The sequence below is a fragment of the Elaeis guineensis genome, chromosome 16 (genome assembly GCF_000442705.2).
Source record: "Elaeis guineensis isolate ETL-2024a chromosome 16, EG11, whole genome shotgun sequence".
In the NCBI taxonomy this organism is placed as follows: Eukaryota; Viridiplantae; Streptophyta; class Magnoliopsida; order Arecales; family Arecaceae; genus Elaeis; species Elaeis guineensis.
The window spans coordinates 43,064,792-43,086,985 of NC_026008.2; the positions used below are offsets into that span (position 1 = coordinate 43,064,792).

Below are 22,194 nucleotides of genomic sequence, written 5' to 3' on the forward strand. Positions count from 1 at the left end.
AATTTGTATAATTGCAAACATGCAGCACTTAATGCATGGGCCAAAGATTGTGTCACACATGACGGGAATGTGCATGTGCACCAATGCAAGAATGAGGGGACAATGAGCCAAAGTTGAACAAGACAAAGGAGCTCAGGATAGAACACATAATTCAATTCGGCAATAGAGACTGAAATGATGGCCAAGTTGATCATCTCCATGGGTATGTCGTTTATTGCGATAAAGATGTACGAGATGGCCAAGTTGCTCGTACGATCCAACTACACTTGGTTTCCCGATCTTTGTGATAAAAAAAAAGGTGAAGAAACCTTGGCCACAAGAGGGTTTAGGTGCAGTTTGTGCGTTCCATCTTGTTTCAATAATGGATGAGGGTAGGAAACCAACCTCGTGGCTCCACTGTTTCTCCATTAGAAGGAAGCATCATCCCCTCCATTGTGTACTTGGTGGCCACCTTTTCTCCCACTCCCACAAGGCAGGGTCATGTGCAAGTGTTTGGAGCCAAGGGCACCGACTCCATGCCCCAAAAGCGACCGCCGACCGGCTCTGAGGCCGGCCAGCCCCACGCGCGGGCATCGCGCTTACGTCCGCCTGCGCCCCGGGCCCGGCGCACCTGGGGACGGCTCTCGCCACCCCCCCCCACCGTGGGGCACACCCAGGGATATTACTTCTTTCCCTTTCGTCCAGCTAACCCCTGGTACCTTTCTCTTTAGGTTCCCATGTGCAAGGGCTAGAGGCTCGTCACCTGGGCCATGGCCGACAGTGATACATGTCGAGCTCCAGGTGAGGCAGACCCATCAATCATACGTGATCATGCCGAGGTTGATGGCTACCTTGTCACTTCTTGTACACCCACGCCCACAACCTCTAAAATTAATTTGCCCAAGAACAATAATCGATATCCTTACACATGGTTATTGGTGTAAAACCTCATTCCCAACAACATAGAAATTAATGCAAGGAAGTATGGTAAGCTATAAGTTTTCTTCTTTAGATTTTATTGTAAAATAATATTCTCAATAAGTATCATATCCGCATCATATCAAATAAGATGAAAGCATGCAACACGTAAACTGAAGGAAAAAAAAAATATTAGAGATTACTAAAGCAGAAAGATAGTAGCTGCATGAGTGATATTTGAGCGAAAAAGAAAAAAAAAATATGTATATGTAATTATGACATTGTTATGTTGTAAGCTTTCATTATATTTATACATATTCAGCTACCATATGGATGAAAGGGAGATTCTCCAGTGTCATCAGGAGAATCTCAACACATTATCACATTATTGTGTTTTTGCTTTTCAAGAGGTCGGCATCATGGCGAATGCATCATGAAGATATTTCTGTAAAAATGGAAGTGATGATGAGACATGATTTCTTATGAAACAGTCCTCGCATCATAGACTAACAGCATATTACTTTTCCCAGCTTAAATTGTAGAATGACCACCAGAAACACTCGAGAGTTGCAGTCAAACACCTAAAGAATAAAGTGATCATGGTGCAGGAATATCCGAAAACAAAATCAACTTCATCCACAGAATTGCAGATGCAGGGAGGAACAAGTGGACTTCTTATATATGATACATCAAGCCTGGCATTAGAGCACTATGCCTAAGTCGATGACTTTATATTTCTGCTGAACTGATAATTTTCTCACCACATGTGGATAGATTTGCTAAATGAATTAAAAAGAAAATGGTCCATTAGTAATTCACCTGTTCATTTTTATATTTTGGCAAAAAAAAGGAATGAGAAAAGGTTGATTGAAAAGTTTAAGAGGAATAAGACACCAGAGGCACTGAAAAAAATGGAATAATATTAATACTCAAGATTAATGATTGACATGCAACAAAGTAGCCGATAGAATAAGCACACAGTGGTGCAATTCCCAGCAGAGATGAATTGGAGACCCCATTTACATAGGAATTGATGTTATATATACGACCAGAAAGTGGAGAGAATGGGACTTCCAATATTTCATGCAAAAGAAACCGTCTCTAGAGGCAAGGTTGTGGTGGATTTAGAACGGAAATGAAAAAGACAAGGTGACCACTTGAAAGGCAAAGAATAGGACGTAAAGGAGAGATGACCCAGTTCGCAATGATGCCCCCTCAAGAGGGCTAGTAGAAGGGACAATGGTTGAGGAGACCTATACTCTTCTTTCCTTCACACATTCATCGATCCTACGTAAGAGGACTACTTGGATAAAAGTTAAAATAAACAAGGTTAAAGACCTACCTCAGCTTCAAGAAATTAAAGGACTGAAACAGTTCTTATATGGGGTGATTCCAGGTTTGTGAAGTGATAGTAAAGGTGAGTGCAGACAAGATAATGCAAGATAATATGAAAGATGCGATGATCTTTTTGCTTATGGAACCTGTGACATGTGAATAAGGGGTAAAAACAATGAAACAGGCAAGTGATTGGAATTATGTGCAGAATCTCAACATTCTTGTAGCAATAGGCTATCAATATTCCAACCGATGTAGAGTGTCAATATCTAATTTGTGGATCATAATAAAGCACCACAACTAATCTCTTGCATCTCAAAAGAATATTTGGTTTCTCACTACGTTAGTGATCATTAGTTTAAAAAAAAAAAAAAAGCTTCATGAGAAAAACTAAATATATATAGCTAGAATTACCCTAGGGACACACCATCACCAAGGTTTAAATCTAGAACCCCCTATCCTCGGAAAGAGGGGTACAAGTTCCGGCACATAGCCCAGCATGCATAGTCCTATTAATTTTTTCAGCCTTCTTGATGTTACAAGAGGGAAACGCAAAGGCTATTGTTCAAGCCTGCTAGCTTGTACTTCGGCATCCAAGACATCCAATCCACTATGTGGTGATACTCTCCATCAAGAACTGGAAGTAAAACCCAAGACTGTGGAGTGGATGCAACAATGAAGCAAAATATAGCATGATAGCAGTACAGAATTTAAAAGATCAAATGGAATCACGTCTTTAAATCTAGCATATATACCTCTCTCCATGTTAAATATCATGATGCGGAAGTGACATGACCTCTCCATTAACTGACTAGTACAATATATATAAGAAGGGGTCAGGTTGGGGTTTTCCGGCCCACGGCCCAAGTCCGACAGGATCCATAAAGACCTGAGTCGATAGGACTTGTGGGTTAGACATGACACGGTCTGTATATCAATCCGATCTCCTTAAAATGAGTCGTGCCAACGCATAGCACGTTTTAAATTTTTTTTAATTTTTTAAAATATATATATGAATAAATTTAAAAAAAATTAAAAACTAAAGATTTAAATATAAAGCTATCTTGTTAGATAGAGAATTTGACGTGGACCCCTACTAGTTTATTAATAAATATCAAATTGGTACAGAAAAGAAGGGGGCTGACCTCCAGAGTACAATGAGAAAGGAGAGAAAAAAAATAGAATTATAGAGATGACTCATCTCAACAATTAAAAAACTTAATATAATTAATAAAAAAATAGATAAAATCGTATCAGCTTATCTCTGCTCTCACTGAACTCCTTCAAGACTCTCTCTCTGCTTCCTACTCTTCTGTGCTAGTTTGACAAAAATCTTACTAATTGTTGGTCTCGTTTGTGTCATCTTCATTAGAGGATGTAGTAGAATATCCACCTTTATCTTTAAGCCTCGCTTCCGCATCCAATTAATTTTTGAAGTAGAGCAGCATCTCCACCGTCTCGCTAGTCATCCGACTTCTCTTTTCGTCAAGAACATACCGACCTGCACTAAAAGCGGATTTTGATGCCTTTGTGGATATCGGCATAGCTAAAATATCACGTGCAATGATAGATAAAATAGGATATTAATTTTTAATACTTCTCTACCAAGCTAACATATCTAGATTATCTATTTGATTTTCATCATATGCAGAATATCATTTCGTAAATAAAATTTTAGTTCACTACTTGAAGTAGATGAAGAAGATGCAGATGAACTTGAAGCATATATTTGTCTCCTATATGCAATAAAATTAAAAACAGATGATGAACGAAAACTACTAGAAAAAGTGATAGAGCTTTGTGCTGGTAATCTAGATCCACGAATTTTTTTATCATATAATGCATAAATATCATAAAGAAGTTTTGTTACCTCTGCTTTAGTGGATTCAAGATCCAATATCATGTTTTCAGAAGATGCATTAAGTAAAATTAGCACACCACTCAATTTAACTTATGGATCAAATACAGCAGCTAAATTATGTATAGAATATATCTTGTTCTAATATTTATTCTATTTAAATTTTATTTGTTCAATAATAGACATTAAAATATCATCAAATCTGTATTCTACAAATTTTCTACTAATATCAAAATGCTTGTTGTAAAAATAAATATCAGGTTGGATAATAAATACCAGAAAGAACATTAGTAGCATTATAAAAAGTAACCAAAAAATCTTTCAAAATTTTATCTTTAGTTTAATCAGTTTTAGTCAATACAAAATCTAATCCACGGTCATTAATATATGCACTTAATAAGTATCTATATGGATATGCATCGTGTATCATGATATATGTTGAATTCCAATAAGTCATTACATCATGTTTAAATTTTCTAAAACCTTTGCCATGATCTATACATAGTTGTTTAAATTCTTGAAGTCCTGTTCTTGAAGCATGAATAAAAAAAATTATATTTTTAATTTTTGAAATTACATCTTCGATCGTACCCATACCAGCTTGTAAAAGATTTAAGATATGACATGCATATTTAACATGCAACAACTGGCTATTTAAAATGGGATGCAATAGGTCCTTCAATAATATAACAGTAGAATTATTATTAGATGCATTGTCAAAAGTAATAGACATAATTTTATTATTAATTCTAAATAAACATGTTGTTTGGTAAATAATATTCAAAATTTATTATCCAGAATGTGAAAAATTAAAAGCACGAAAAGTAAAAATATATTTATTTAAATTTCAGTCATTATCAATATAATAAGTAGTAATAGAAATAAAATAATTACTACCTATCGATACTGATCAAATATCAGAAGTTAATAAAACTTTTGAATTTAAAACAGAGAGATTTTCAATTAAATTTTATTTCATTGCTAAAAAATTTGTCATAGCTATCTTTCTAAAAGTACGTCTACTAGTTCTTTTGTAAGCAGACCGTAAGATTAATTAAACATACTTTTCAAAATTAAAAAACTCGCATAAATTAAAAGGCAGTTCATCCCTAACTATCTATTTAATTAGTGCTTTTCTTTGATTTTTATGATTATATACAAAATTACCTACCAGAGATCTCTCTTATACATTGAGAGTACTTTAGAGATGAAAGTCACTCATCCTATGACTCTCTTGATATCTCTATAAATGGCCGGTTCCTCCGCTATTGGTATAATTATAAAATTTAGCATATTTTTTATATTTTGCTTTTCGGACTTCGTTAACAAGAACTCTTTTAAAATCCTTCCAAACTGCACTAATCTTTTTATGAGAAGAGGTTTGACATTGAGTAGTTTCAGAAGGAGTAGGAGTAATGAGATTAGTTTTCTCTTCCTCGAAAACAGAGGGAACGCCAAAATGGCTCTCATCATAAGATATCATTTTTAAATTTATGAATCAAAAAATAAAAACTAATCGGAAGTGGAGGAATTGAGTAGAGGTAGCGTGGAGATTTGTGAGCTTCCTCTTGTGCTCTTCGACAAAGACCTCCTCTCGTGCTCTTCGACAAAGATCTCCTCTTGTGTAGTACATGAACACTTACTAAATACAAACTAAAAATTAAATTACTATAATACTTGCAATATTGCTAGAAGAGAGAAATAGTAGTAGCAGAGAAGGGAGAATAGTAGATTTGGTGTGGTGAGAATGGGAGTGGAAGGGGTTATTTATGAAAATCCATAAAAAAATTTTTTTGAAATATCTCTTAAAATAGCCGTTTTATGGTTATTGGGAGGGATAAAAAGTTAAAAAAAAATCAAAAAATAATCATTTTTGACCGTTGTGGACTGAAATGGGCCTGGATCGGGTCGTGTCAGGATCGGCCCATAACGGCCTCAAACGGGCCATTTCAAGCACGATCCATTTGTAATTTTTTTTAAAAAAAAAGATTCATGGGCCAATAGACCGTATTAGGTATGGTCCGCCATCAATCGGATTTAGAGTCGTCTCGGATTAAGATTTGATCCTAATCGTTTCGTGTTAGACACGATCTGTTTAGCCTCAAGTTCGGTGGGTGTGGATCAGACCGTATCAGGTATGCTCCAATGCCCTTATGGTATGCAGATTGATTGAAGGACAATATGAGGACTTGGGAGGTGGGCCGTGCAGATTAATGCAATAAAAGTGGTACCACTCATCATACTGGTACAAGCAATCATGGACCTCTAGTTATAACGCTTCCGGCAAAAGCAAGAAAGTGTGCTCCGAGCTCTTAATAACTGCGTTAACCACGAGAAAAGTGGGTGGCAAACCCCATTTGTGTTTGGGTTTCATATACCAATATGGATACGTTTAACCAACTCCTTGTCAAATTGGACAGGCAAAGATTCACCCCCAGTAATCACCATGAATACTTCACTCAATGCAGGTCACCCCGAATCGGAAATAACCTGCCATTGTAAAGAAAAAGAAAAAATATATATCCAAAAGTATGTTGGCTATCTGCAAATTTATCCAAAATTTGGAGATTAGATGCTTATTTTTTTTCACCTGTTTAGGTCAAAAAAATTGACCAAGATTGGAGAATTTACATACTGCTAAGGTGCAAATCCAACCAGAATTTTTTTAACAATCTAGTATGCTGATAAGAGCTTAATTAAACAGAACCATGGGACTTACAACCACTTCAGTAGTTCACTATAACAGGCAATATTTACAAAACAACGTAGGCATTTGCTATTAACAACGTCAGTGATTTCCACAGCATGATGCATGGACTTGCAAATGGAACCAATTTAAACAGGAACTGTTAACTACATGACAAAATTAGACAAACATATTGGTTTCCAAGTAAAAATCCAAAGCAGCAATGGATGAATATTTTGTTAGTCAAAATCATCAGTATAAACATCCACAGGACAGAGGAAAAGCATCCTAAAACATGGAGCAAACATCTGTTGGGTTAACAAAGTTCTTATTTAAAGAAAAGAGGTGGAAGAAGCTCTCAAAGAATATATCATTTATCAATAAGCAACTCGATGAGAAAAATTTATTCCGTCAACATCTACATTTTTCCAAGTCAGACATTTAGGTATGGCTCTGGTTGCACCAGTTCTTTAATTCTTCCACTAAATGCTGAAATTGTTGGATGGCTGTTTTTGCTGATCCCCTCAAAAATTTCTTGACTCTAAAAGAGCTTCAAAACCAAAGAATCTTACAGGGTTACATTCAGGAACAAGGACAAGCTTGTTTAGCAGTGACATAGCATACGAGTTAAACTTTAAAGATTTCTTGTCGACTGCCACAAGAAAATGTTATTGCATGTAGCGTGCAATATTTTTTGAGATAAACAAATAAATGCATATATTTATACATACATACACATAATATTAGTTTTGTTTATGTATATTCAATTTCTAAAACTTCTTTCTTTGTATAAAGAATAAAAAACTACTAACAAATTAGGATATATCTCAATTTTTGGATAACCAAAATTGTCAGGATGGAGTGGGATTTTCATGCAGCCAGGCTTGGATGGGAAAAGTTTATAGGATTAAGGTTGGGCCCAAAGCTGAAATTTTGTTTGAGATTGAGGCCCAAGCCGGATCGTGCACTGAATTGGCTCGGTGGGCTCCTTTTTGGGCCTTTATAAATGGAGCCCGAACCTTTCATGCCCCAATAGCCCTTAAATTGATCCAGTCCCATTTGTATATTAATCATCAAAGTTTTTGTTGTTCATGATTTAATTTTCATAGTATGTATTGAATTTTTTATTGATAACCTGCTCGAATTATAATTGTTTAATTTTGATTAATGTTTTAAAATATAATGTTTGATACCTGATAGATAACCCAGCCTGATCTCCACCCTACTCAAATCTGATGCATATAAACTCAATCCTATCTTTTAATACAGCGAGTATGGAACGAAAGATGGACCTAAATCCTAGGGCCTGGGTCTGGGTTTAGTGAAAGCTGGACCATACCAATATGCTCCTAGTTCCTCCACTCTTAAATAGGCAGCTAAAAATTTTAAGGGTTCGAACCTTAAGTTATTTGGAGACCATATTGATAGGGAAATTTTTATGAATATACCACATCCAAGATGTTTTCCTTTTGGTGCGAAACTTGCAAAATGGAACTGCACAAGATGTAACTACAAAATTTATGGGTGGGCATAAGGAACTTCCATTAGATCCCTATGGAACAACAATTCTATGGTATTGATTTTAGACAACATTATTTATGACTAGTAATTAAAATCATGTGGTTTTGGCTTCAAGGATATTTTTGTCAAGAAAGATATTAAAAAGTTTTATGGACCAAGTATAGTTGTCACTATGATGGAAAAGAAATAACACAGCAATGACTGATAATGACTGCGCATGACCTCGAACCTAGCACACGAGGAATGGATGTCAAGACCCGTTCCAATCAGGCTACCATCATGATGGTATATAAAATTCTTTATATATACTATATAAAATAAGATTTTCAAAATTTGATATTATTTCTTGAAAGATTCTACTTGTTACTTTTTCAATAATAAATGCCATCGGCATATTTATTAGATACGTAACCATGCAATCCAACTTCTACCCGCTATCTCTTCTTTCACACCCCCACCCCACCAAATTTTAGATATATCTTCTCATATATTTTTTATAAAAAAAAAAAATCTAATAATTTATTTAAGCCTACATCAACTTCCTATCCCACATACAATCTCTCCCACATTCATGCTTTTTAATCTCTTTTAAGTAGACGTCATTTTCTTACCCTTCAATTTTCTCCCCACCTTATTAGTTCCCTATCCTATCCTCTCAAATCTCTCTCATCCCCTAGCTCATCGATTCATTTATCTCTCTCTTTATTTCTCTCACCTGCTCCCTTACTATAGTTTTTCTCTCTTTTTTAGTAATATATATATATATATATTTAAATTTATTTTTACTATATTAAATGTATTTGGTAGTTTAAATTATATTTTTTTAATAACTTTATTATGTTATATACTTCATTTTTTATATTTTTTCCTTTAATTTGGCATATTTTTACAATTTCTTTGTTTTTTTACATCTTTGATTTATGGATACATTTTAGTCTCTTTTTTTATATTTGTGATTTTGTAACACATATTTTCATATCATTTTTATATATAATTTTTTTTTGGTAGTTTTATCTTTTATTTTGTCTTATTCTACTTGCATTCGTATTTATATCTTTAATAGACAATTGTTTTTAAATTCTTAAATCTTTTTTAGTTCATATATATTATTTTTATTTTTATATGTTTGATATATATTTTATTTTTAACGATCATATTTATTTTTTTTATTTTCTATGTTATTTTATTTCTCATTTTAATTAATTTTATTTGTTCTATTTGTACTTGGTCTTTTAAATTCTTTTTTACTATCATTTGTGTTACTTTGTCGGAATGTTTAATTTCTTTTTAATTTTTATCCTTTTTAATTTTATATTCCTTGCAACTCATATTCCTAAAATTCTTTATTTCAATTTCTTTCTTTTATTTTTATATTATTCTAACTTTCTATTGCATAATTTTCATTTTTAAAATTTATTTATATTTTTAAGTTACCATACCCATTTCTTTATCAAAGTGCATTGGTACAAGAAAATGCTTGGGATATCCCGGATATGTAGTCCCAAAACGTGGACCCTATGCACGAGTACGAAATGGGCCCCACATTATTTACACCAGAGGTAGCAATCTTTTAATATCCCATCTCCCAATTTGTCTCGGAAGGTCGCACGCGCGGTACATGAGAAACCCACGCCTGGATGGCGAAAAGATGATGATAGGAAACCACGTTGAATCCCATAGAGGTTTTAAAACAATAATAATCTATTCTTGCGTATGATTTGAAAATCCGGCGACTGTTCCATTGTGTTGTATCATTCATTTAAGAATTAAATATCCTGATGGGATATTCCATGAGACATTGAAATTGGTACCATTCCATATACCATAACAGGATTTTCTAATATCTTGATCAGCATATCTTAAGAGAGTGAAATAGCAGTCACTATTCTATGAAAAAATCGAAACCGTCACATCCTACTGTGTTTAAAATCTTATCCTAATCATATCCTAACATCAAATATGGATTAGCATGGAACATGTGACAGGACAATGGGAGGAAAGGTGTGGATAGTGGGTGCTGACGTTGTTTTACCTCAATTTAAAATTGAAAGATTTAAGTTGGAATCTAAACATCTTGGAAATTAAAATATTACGGAGACTTGCGATGCGTTAACGCTCTAAAGTGGGCCAGCTATCAAAGAGCACCCAGCCACAAACAAACAAGTCCCTGTTTCGTGGCATATACTTCTTTGATTACATATAAGGGTGCTTCAATCAGAATTTTAATAAAAATTAAAATTAAAATAATTTAAAATTAAAATTAAAATAATTAAAATTTTAAAATATTTAATTCATGATCGAAATCAAAATTAAAATTAAAATTAAAATTAAAAATTAAATTTATAAAAAAAATAAAAATTAAATTTTATATAAATTGAACCATTCTCATTTTATTTCGAAATCGAAATTGAAATAAGACACTTTTTAACTAAATAGTTGAAACGAGAATCACCTATTTCAATTTTGATTTTAAACCTCTATTTTTTAAATTAAATATTTTTTTCATAACAATTTATTTTATTATATTTTTTTCATATTCTCTCCATATAATATAAAAATATGAGACATATCATGCATTTGATTCATAAAAAATATAGAGATTGAGTGCATATCTTTATCTTTCTAGTGAGTCATGCGGTGGAATTGATGTATCTAAATACATATTGATTTTTTTTATATATATATATTTTTTAATACTAAATATCCCTTGACGGCTGATTGAGGTATGCACGGTAAAGATTCATCGTCAACTGAATATTATTTTTTATTTGATGCCTGCAATACAAGGAAGCCATGAAATGACCTCCTCCTTCCTCTTCTTATTTTAAATTGTAACTTATTAGAATATCTTTTGAACAAACAAATTATTTATTTCAAGTAGCAAGTACTCACAATTCCTTAGTTTTATATATGATTGATGTGAAAATCAATTACAAAAATTCTATCACGATTCCATGATACACATAACGTGGAGTCTTGAACTTTGAATTTTTTTTTTAAAAATAAATAAAAGAAGAAACTATCTATGTGAATTTTCAAAGTTTTATACTTATTAATTTCACTCAAGATTCTTGTCATCAATACTTTCATTAATCAATGCAATCATAACCATTCATCAACTATTTTTCTATCTTAAATTAATTATATAATTTTGAATCCATACCTGTTCTAACTGGACCAGCCAGCGCCGGGGTCCCCAGTTCTCCATAATTTATCTCCACCTGACCTCAGAACAGACCAAATCCAGCTTGGTTGGTGTCCGGGCAACCACGGCAATACCGTGTACGCACGAAGTCCGAGGTCCATCGCGTCCGCGAACGAAAAAAAAAAGCCGCCAAACCGCCCCCTTTCCAGGCTGTGATGGACGGCCAAAAGACGCCCCCGACGGTTTGGTCGATTCATCCAACGGTGGAGATGCAATTGCGGCGAGAGAGGGCGGGCGGAAAGCTACGAATCGGAGAGGCGACTCCCAGTTCACCGAGACTTGCTTTTAAACGGCCGTATTATTCTTTTTATATTTTTTTTAGCGGTAGAAATTCTAGTACGGCGGTGGAATACCAGGGGAAAAAAAAAGTTTTTTTAAAAGGTTACCAATAGGATAATCTCTGATCATAATTTTAAGCTGAAGGATGGCATGTCGGTATTTTTTTTTTTTAAGTAATTATATTTTCCAGAATAACCCGAAGACGAGATCGGATCTCTCTCTTTCTATCCCTCCCTCGTACCCTCCCCCTACGCGGCTTTGAATTGGGCAGCGCTCCAAAGACTTCGATTTGCTCGGGTCGATAGGTCTTCGATTGAAGGCCGTCTTCGGTTTTGTCGGTCCAGATCTATGGGTGGTGCTCGATCCTTCCGAACTGCAGCAGTGGATTTCAGGTAGTTTCTTTCTCTTCTGTCATCAATCTCAGATCCGGATGAGTGGACTGACCTTTTTTAGTTGGAGTTTCTTGAATTGGTGGATTTGATTCCGAGATTTGGTTTCGAAATGAGATAAAATTCGCTTCAAACTGTTGAAATTTGGTGGACTGAGTGGGTTTTTTGGATTCCAGTTCGCTGCAGCTAGTGATAATGTTCTTTTGAGGGGATTCGTGTTCTTCATTGTCTTTATATAGAACCTGGAATGGGTTCTCGAGTCTCCAAGTTAACGTGCTGTTGGGGTTCTCAGTACAAGGGGACCGTTCTTGAAGCTCCCGATGTTGGTGAGTTCACAGGGCTGAATTGAATTCGAAATCTTGTTTTAGGGAGTCGGTTGTGGGTGGTGATGGTGGTGTTTGTTTTGTTGCAGAGAGCGAGGAGAAGGGGGACGCATATGACCTGCCTCCCTTCCAGGAGTTCTCTTTTGAACAGCTTAGGTTGGCCACGTCTGGCTTTGCAGTGGAGAACATCGTGTCGGAGCACGGGGAGAAGGCTCCGAATGTTGTTTATAAGGGAAAGCTGGACGCTCAGAGGAGGATTGCAGTGAAGAGGTTTAATAGGTCGGCCTGGCCTGATCCTCGACAGTTCTTGGTACTGAAATTCTCACCATTTTTATGTTCTGGACATAAATTTCCATCCCTTTTTTTCCTTTTTCTTGAAATTGAAACTAACGTAGGAGTAAAAGCTAGGCAAAGGTTAATTTTATGTTGTATCAGCATGTAATGGATTTGAAATAGATATGGATGGAATACATTGAGGTATTTCTGTAGAGTCATGTGATCCTTGCTTCATGGAGATGAGAGCATGATAAGGCAGAAAAATATAGTATCCTTAGATGCATTTCGTGGAGATGAGACTCCTCAAGTGGATGTCGGGTGATAATAGTAACACCATTGTAATAATTGATTACATAAGATGGCCACAGAGTTGTTTTGTCAAGGAATAAATTTATGCATCACTTATTATGATGGTTTCACCAACTCAAGGAACAGAGTGGAGTGCTTCATGGTTAATTTTGACAGCTTTTTTTTTTTTTCCATTTTAGGAAGAAGCAAGAGCTGTAGGTCAGCTTCGAAACCATAGATTGGCAAATTTGCTTGGCTGTTGCTGTGAAGATGATGAGAGGCTGCTTGTGGCAGAATTTATGCCCAACGACACACTTGCAAAACATCTTTTTCATTGTAAGTTCCTGGTGACTGTCATCACATTACTTTGTGTGTGTATTGTTGCTATTTCTATTTTTGGAAGCTTTATTTACTAATCCAGTATGCTTTTCTTTTGTTTGAACATGGAAGTGGGGAATAAAAATTCTTTGAAATCAAAGCTACACTTTCATTGTCCCTATTTAAAAGGATTAATATTATTTTGTGCAGACTATAGAACTTTGAAGTTCAAATATTTTAATAATGGATGCTACTATATTGAACCAAAATTTATGTATTCAAATGAAGCAGACTACTACTTTAAAGTCAAATTTTAAAATTGCCCTCTTTTGCTCGCTCCCTCCCTCCTTCCCTCCCTTTGAGGGTCTTGGCGGAATGGTAAAATCACTCTATTGAGACTTGGGTGTTATGGGTTCAAAACATGGAAATAATCTCTTTGCACTTTGGAGTAAGGGGATGTACATTTGACCCTGCCTAGACTCCTTAGTGGCGGAAGTCTCGTGCATTGGGATGCCCTTTTCTCTCTTCCTCCCTCTCTTCTCCCATTTCCATAGTGGTATCGACACTGCTTTCTTATGCATATAATCATCATCCATCCCTAACATGTCCTGATGGAACTATCCTTTTTGTTTTGTTGTGGGTCTAGATGAGATCAGAATGCCCCACAAAATCTCCTTAATCCCATATAGTCACAATTGGACCTATACATAGATTAGGCTAGGTAATGGTTCAATATTAACATGAATTCTCTAAGCTCAAGCTTAGCTCACCCTCAGGCCACTAGTTCCGAGCCCAAGCCTGGCCAAATGAAAGCTTGGTGGGTCTAAGCCCGAACTAACCGGAACTCCATGCCCTAGATTGAAGGGCAATGATGCCAGTAGTTGATGGTGTTGGCAGTTGGAGGTAGCTGCCAGAAGTTGGCAAAAGGCATTGGCGGTTAGTGGGGGAAGAGAGATAGAGAGGAGGGAAGACTAGGGATGTATATCAATGTCTGGATAGAACTTCTCCACCTCACTCTAATTAAATGAAAGATAGGACAGGAAAAGACTAATCTAATAATAAGAATGTCGGGCCAGGCTTATTTAATTCTATTGATCCTAGCCCTACCCTGAAATCTAGCTGCGCCTACATATTTGAGCCCAAGCCCAGCCTGTCGGGCTTCTGCTTAATCCCGCTTGAAATCGGATTAGGCAAGTCTGGCTAGGTGGGCCAGGCTTAATTTTCTAAGGTCTGATCAAAATGCATCACTTCCTCACCAAACCTCCCCTATCTTTGATGCACAATCCTTGTTTTTGAACACCTCAAGAATAAAGCACAACTCTCCACCCAACTATCTCCTCATTCTTAATGACTTCAACATTGTTCAACAAAGCCCTTGTGTATCATCTTGCTATCATTACAGCCTGTACTGTTCCTGAATTATTCGGTATTTGTATGTCTCAATGTCGGTTCATTTCTTAAGCTTGTCATTTCCACCAGAATTTCATATATTTCTAAGCATATCTTGCCTTGCTATATCCATTATGTTTTCCTTATTTTGTTCTTTTTATGGTAATGTAAGTTATATGCTTCATTGCTATTACTCTGCCATGCAAAATTCAACATTCCACTAATTTGAATGTGATCCTTTTATCGCTTTCATTTTATAGGGGAAACCCAACCCATGAAATGGCCAATGCGATTAAGGGTGGTACTCTATCTAGCTGAAGCCTTGGAATATTGCACTAGTAAGGGGCGTGCTCTCTATCATGATCTTAATGCTTATAGAGTTTTATTTGATGATGTGAGTATGCAGCCATTTATTGGTTTTATGCTATCAATTTCTTTCTGCACTCGTAGTTTGTATCTCTCACTGTGGATTAGTGTTCTGCAGGATTGTAATCCTAGGCTTTCATGTTTTGGCTTGATGAAGAACAGTCGTGATGGCAAAAGTTATAGCACGAACTTGGCATTTACACCTCCTGAGTATTTAAGAACAGGTATGTACTTTTTCTATGCTTGAAGTTTTGTACAACAAGAGGGCATCTTCATGTGGCTTAATGTATTACTCTTGTCAAAGAATGTTTTGTCTTTGATCCTTTCTGGAATTTGGACTGAATTAAGTCTTCCTGAGCTTAGATATCAGGTAGACCACTGTGCTACAGACTGTTGACTTATGCAATATTGGTGCTCCATGCCAACATAAAAGACAAAATTTTCCACTATCTACATTATTTGACAGTTGATATCATAACTTAGAAGACTGAAACGACTGCTGCTGGTGAGGAAATAGAAAGCCTCTTTTGGATGATGTGCTTTTCTGCAAAGGTCAATTGTTGAGATCTCTTTGTTGCCTGGACAGTTAATCAATTCTAAAGAGAGCAAAAAGTCAGCACACTTTATTTATGATTATTAATTTTTTTCTGGCTTGTGTATAGCCTATAAGAAAATACCAACACAAGTACTTCGTTGGACAAGGAATAAATGCCTAAACAAGTATCTTGTTAGTATCAGAACATCTATGGGTACCATGACAAATGTGAGAATTAATTTTTGATGGGTTTAAAAGTTTTTGTGGTAATGAGCCTACAGTAAGCATTCACGTGAGTCTATCTCTTCTAGTTGACAATATTGTGGTTACAATTGGCGGTCAAGAGAACAGCATTAGTGTGTAGATTGTGGAATGAGGCTAAAGAAGGATGACTATTAAGTTGAAATTGTCATTCATTTGAAATGATGCAGACTTGCAGAGGACTATGTTTCTTAATGAATTGAATTAATTGAAAGTTTGCAATAACAATTTTAAGTGACTATATTTGGAGAAGTTACGTACCTCCTTTGGTTTCTTTTATTTCCTCAGCTCCAATGCATTGATTATAGGGAAATTGAGGTGGACCTTTGGATCAAGAATGTTGAATGAAGTGGAATCACACATTTAGGAGGTTATGTGTTTGCCTTATGCCATCAAGACTTTATGAAAAGTAAATATAAAAACACAATAGTGACGAGACCAATATTGGATTTTGGTGGTAAAAGTGGTTCATGCACACAGATGAAGGTAGCAGATGAGAGAGAAGGTTCATAGATATCATTGCAATTTGTATCATCTTTATGTTATACAATTTTACATGATTTTATGTTTAACTAAATTGTCTTCTCATATTTGAAGAGTTACATATCCATTTAATATTATCTAGTAGTATAAAGAAGAATTACATAATCATGGAGTCTTGCGGTTACAGTCATTGTGCTTAGTGTTTATAGTTCTGCCAAATATTTGCTGGCAGGACATTCACTGAATCTAATCTGCAATGGCTACTTTTACTTCTCCATTATATGACTCATGTTTATCTGGGTAAATCTGAGTTGTCGCTACATCAAAATGTGTTCATAATCTCTTCTTGTTCGTCTGTTATGCATTGCATAGTTTTCAGATTTTGATGATCGCAACCATAAACATTAGTTAAAGCTTCTATGTTAAGTAGTAGCTCTTGTGTCAGTGAAAGGATGCCAAACAGCATCATCCATATGGAAGGTCTGATGCTTACTTTATGAGTGGTGTTTAATGTTGTTGTTTGTGATTCTGCTAAATGTCTTAAATGAGTCAAAATGCTTTATTGGAGAATGAGATTAAAGTTACAATGTAATTGTTCCTTCATGAAATCTCATGTGATTTTTTCACATTTGTGACTTATGTTGTACTGAAGATATAATATGATAGATGTTTTGACTATTTTTGTTGGAAAAAACCATGTTTACATAGTTGAACCTGCATTAAGTTTAATATGTTTATAAATTGCGAATTTGTGGAGAAGTTGTGTAAGTTTTTGATAGACCCACTAATTGTTTATATTATCTAATTTCTTCTCATTGAATTTGCAGGAAGAGTTACACCAGAAAGTGTCATATATAGCTTTGGCACGTTGTTGCTTGATGTTCTTAGTGGAAAGCATATCCCTCCTAGTCATGTAAGTAGTATTTTTTTGATCTACCTTCCATCCTTCCGCTAAACATGTCAACTTTACCATGCTCTCCCCCCTCCTTTCCTTTTACTTTTGTTTTGCAGAATAAGCAGAGTTTGTTAATTGGAACATGGAGTCTATGGTTGAGTGTCTGAACAAAGTTTCAGTAATACTGCCTTCACTCAAAAATAACTAATAAAAGGAGAGGAAGCAATAATATCAGGTCATTGAGATTCATGATGGAAGTGTCTAAGAGCTACTATAAATCTGGTTATAATGTTGTTAAGCACTTTTAAGATTGCTCTCACCAAACTGAACTTGACAGGTGGACAGGGAGGAGTAACCACCTTGATAAAGAATTTACAGCTGAGGAGAATGGTGAAATAAATTATTTATATGAATATATAATTTATGCATGTGCCTCCGTTTGGGGTGGGGGGGGGGGGTGTGGGCGAGAAGATTTTTGAAGGGGTGGAACTTGCATGTCAATGTAAAAGTGTTTGGGATTGGTGTTCTGAACAATGAGTGATTAATTATTTTTGTATTACTAACTATTATTTATGTATAACGAGAAATGCTGTACATAGAAATGATTCACAGTTGGTACAAAAAATATTGCTTTGTGGAAATACACTCTTAGTTTAATAGGCCTAAACATGATGTCAATATGATTCAAAGTTTAGATGCTAGGTTTTTCTGTGCTAGATTCTGTTAGATGAAGTGATTTTAGTTTAAGCTTTGCTGTTCTCATTAGTCATGACTCATATGGAACTAAGAAATCTTGTCAAATCAAATCAGATCATGTTAAATTAATAGGAAATGCACAACTTGATCTTACAGGCTTTTTGGAGCGGGCATATATTGATTGGTTCATCTGAAAGATGATTAGTGAGACATTTTCTCTCATTGGTAGAAATAACGTACTGATACTTTCCTTTGACATTATGTACCCTGCAGTTGGTTTTTTCTTAAAATTCATGTGCCTGCATCAGTGTATCATGCTGAATCTGATTGATTCTAGAACTTCCTGGCAGGCTCTTGACTTGATACGTGATCGTAACTTCAACATGCTAACAGACTCATGTTTGGAAGGACAATTTTCAAATGAGGATGGTACTGAATTAGTACGTCTAGCTTCAAGATGTTTGCAGTATGAGCAACGAGAGAGACCTAATGTGAAGTCATTGCTTCTTGCATTGACTCCGCTGCAAAAGGAGATTGAGGTGGGTTCATGAAATCCCTTCCCTCCCCTCCCCCCCCAATAAAATCATCGTGGCATATCTCTTCTTTTGTACTCATATTGCTGTTTAGTGCAGTGGAATGGAGTTGTTACAAACTTACGATGAAGTTTGTCTTTTTAATATTTAGTCTCTATGCGATTCTACAGTTTAAAGTCATGCTAAAATTGCAACTTATGCAATTTGTACTGAGTGAAGTTCATTGTCGATGTACGTTTCTGCCTGGAATAATAACCTGTTGTTCATTCAGGAGTTCCTTTGAGCATGCGAGAGTCTTTACTTCTTGGCTCAATAAAAGAATCTTGTTAATCATCATCTGTTAAATTGAAACCTCAAAATGATGTTATTCTATGTGTTTAAAGTAGTAAAGCCTGGCCAAATGGCAGCTTCTAATCGTTATATTCTCAATTGTTGACTTGTCTGATTATATGTACTTAAGTTTGAAGAATTATTCCGATTGTGCTGATTTATATATGTTGGACTAAGCAGTGAGGAAGAGCATTGATTCATTCTGTATTCCTGTATGCTTTGGTGCTTTTTAGAAGCACCCGTTTGTTTGCATGCATTGGTTGGTGGAATTTCACATTTGCACATGAAAAAATAAAAAAAAATGAAATCCCTTCTGATATTGACATCGTAATCATCTCTTGGCACAGTGTGGTTACAGTCACATTATCCACGCTTGTGGAACATATGACTTTATTTTGATTTGTCTACACTTTAGAATTGCAAACGATTTTCTCCTAATTGGAAAATAAAAACTTCCTTTATGTCCACTGCTTTATATTTGTATCTTGGAGACTTGAAGTTGGTTGTGCTATTTCTTGTACCGAGTGCAAGATTTGGTTGATGTGGCAACAATCAACCTGTTTCACCAAAAAAAAATTGTAAATGCAAACCATTGACTGGTTAGTGTCCGAGACACCCTTTGTCATCTTTATCCATCTGGAATTCTAGATAAAGTCCAAGGTTGCTGCTTAACTTACTATTGTTTGTAAAACTTCCAATGCACCATGTGGTTTCCATATGCAAATACATGCTCTATTCACAACCGTACATGTTGTATGTATGTTGTCTATATGTTAATCTTAAATGGCTCATTCTACATATGCCCAAGTGCATCTTCATGCTTATACAGGCCTCTGAGCTTTCGGAGGGTCAAGAATGCATTGATGATTTATTTCCTTATTTAAATCCTGATGCATATTTGCAAGATTTTCTATCTAGGTTCCTTCTTATGTCTTGATGGACATGCCTCGTGGTGGTGCATCCTCATTGGAGACGCTCCCTCTTTCCCCACTTGGTGAAGCTTGCTCCAGAATGGATTTGACTGCAATACATGAAATCCTAGAAAAGATAGGGTATAAAGATGACGAGGGAACGACAAATGAGGTTGGTGAAGACTTTTCATTTTCAGTTTCCGGTTATGTATGTAAACTCATTTGTGTATAAAATTAATGTGTTTTGGTTTGCATATATGTTACTATCCACATGCAAATATCTGTATTTGTTCATGCCAAAAATTGTATCTTCATTAGCTGCAATGATTTCCAAGGAGTGGGAACAAATGATGATCTTATATTTATTGATGCTCCTTCAGGATTTAACCTGCTGTGAAAGAGATGGAACGGTTCTGGACTATAATACTGCGACCTTTTCCCTAAAAAATTGCTTCTTCCCTATTGTCTGAGATTCAGAGAACAGGATGCAAGTCTTCAGCCACCTGTTTAATAACTGTTATTAGTGTTTCTACCCCTTTGTATGTTATATTATAGCTTTCCAATTGCAAACTTGGTTTTTACGAGATATGGTTTCTCCTGGGGCCAGGCTTAAGATGAAAAAACAGATATGGCCTGATTTTACATGCTTGTAATTATGTTGGTGTCTACATTTTCATGTGATGCTTGACAAATATATGACTCTCTGACCATCAAAATGTATTCAGATGGCAGGATGCCAAGGTATTAAAGTCTAAAGTTCTACCCTAAGTAGAATTTGTGGCACTACCGGGCACAGGATTTTTATCTTGTTGATGGGCTTCTGGCAGAATAGATAAAAATAAATGATCCTTTGTTGCATGAGCTATTTGATTACCAAGTTACAACTTTTGGTGTAAGCATAAATACATTTTTCTTTTCTGATATTTTGCGGTCATCGATGTTCCAACCTCTCTTGCAATTTAATCTGTTCTATCACATGATAATTTGTCTGTTATATTTATGTTTTCTTAATCTTTTTTCTTTTTTCTTCTCTGTTTTTCAGCTCTCATTTCAAATGTGGACCAATCAAATGCAAGAAACGTTGAACTCAAAGAAGAAGGGTGATGCTGCTTTTCGGCATAAAGATTTCAATACAGCAATTGAATGCTACACCCAGGTTACTTTTTGTTTACTAATTGCTTGTTAGAATTGACCATTTCAGTGCATTTTTAAAAATTTTCTTGATATACAAATGTTTAATTATCATGTGTAGTCATGGAACTCATTATTTTCTAAATGCTAAGAAGGTTAATTATCCTATGTTACTGAATTTTTTTTTTTATGACATGCAGTTCATTGATGTTGGAACTATGGTTTCTCCGACAATATTTGCACGCCGCTGCTTGTCATACCTGATGAATGACATGCCACAGCAAGCTCTGAATGATGCAATGCAGGCACTAGTCATATCTCCTACTTGGCCAACTGCATTTTATCTTCAGGCTGCTGCCCTTTTTGCTCTTGGAATGGAAAATGAAGCTCGAGAAGCACTGAAAGATGGGTCATCCCTAGAAACAAAGAAGAACAGGGGGCATTAAAGGCAAGCTAATTAGATGATAGTCGATTGATAAATGCCCAACTTTTCAGGTATTGTCCCCTATAAAAATATTGGATTTTGAAATAAAGGGTATATCCAACTTCAATTTTCTGAAAATGTGAGTGAATACCGGTGATAGACAGTTGATTGAATGATTTTTAAGGGCCTTGCTGTTTCAGGTTTAGGTGCATACATGACCGCAATCATTGGATATTGAGGCAGGTTTTGTTCATTGCCATGTGGCTAGCATGCTACATAACCCCCTCTTGTGTACACCAATCATCTCCATATGTATCATGCATGTATATATGGAAGCAACGACCACCATAGTGTCCCCGAAAGAAATCGCAAACTAATAAGTCTGGCAAGAAAAATGGGAAAGCTTGATCCTTCATCCCTAGTTTTAGGTATTGTACTGTTGTTTTACAAGGATGTGTGTTGTAAATGTCCATCTCGCTGGTAAACATGTAATAATGTACAGCAGTGGAATGATTTAAATTGTCAGTGTGGTTCTTTTTTATTATCTGTGGGTCCTTAATTGGTTTTCTCCTGAGAATTGTTGGTTTCTTTCTTGAAGAACATTTGCTGAAAGGTTATGTATCTTGGACTGTGTTTAATGTAGTGATGTGGAGATTCTTTGATGGTGGTTCTTATGTTGTATGGGTTGGACTACGAGTTCTTTCGGTTTTATGTGTCTTCGAGTAGGAATTGCTTGAAACTGGAAAATTTTCAGTTTCCTAACAAGTGGAAATAAAAATGGCTTTATTTTCAAATGCTCAAGCCCATGAAACAGAACTTCCTAGTATTCCATGTACAGGTGACATCCCATCATAATGTAAATCTT

General features: G+C 35.5%; 1 protein-coding gene across 6 annotated transcripts; it reads left to right on the forward strand.

Moving 5' to 3' along the window:
• Nucleotides 1-11,895: 11,895 nt before the first annotated feature.
• On the forward strand, nt 11,896-21,991 carry LOC105059035 (probable serine/threonine-protein kinase BSK3). 6 transcript variants are annotated; one of them, XR_012137428.1, is made up of 12 exons: nt 11,896-12,173; nt 12,347-12,496; nt 12,583-12,803; nt 13,258-13,393; nt 15,025-15,158; nt 15,249-15,354; nt 17,237-17,322; nt 18,351-18,539; nt 19,782-19,946; nt 20,155-20,261; nt 20,500-20,666; nt 20,817-20,930. XR_012137428.1 is itself a non-coding variant. In XM_010942169.4 (12 exons), exons 2-11 carry the CDS (start codon nt 12,418-12,420, stop codon nt 21,349-21,351), a joined length of 1,476 nt encoding a protein of 491 aa, XP_010940471.1. In that variant the 5' UTR covers nt 11,906-12,173; nt 12,347-12,417; the 3' UTR covers nt 21,352-21,400; nt 21,514-21,991. The 6 variants fall into 6 exon arrangements, 4 of the variants coding, with proteins under 4 accessions (XP_073106011.1, XP_010940471.1, XP_073106010.1 ...); XM_010942169.4 differs by lacking the exons at nt 20,155-20,261; nt 20,500-20,666 and adding exons at nt 21,106-21,400; nt 21,514-21,991 and having other exon boundaries at nt 11,906-12,173; XM_010942168.4 differs by lacking the exons at nt 20,155-20,261; nt 20,500-20,666 and adding exons at nt 21,106-21,400; nt 21,530-21,991 and having other exon boundaries at nt 11,907-12,173.
• Nucleotides 21,992-22,194: the final 203 nt, after the last annotated feature.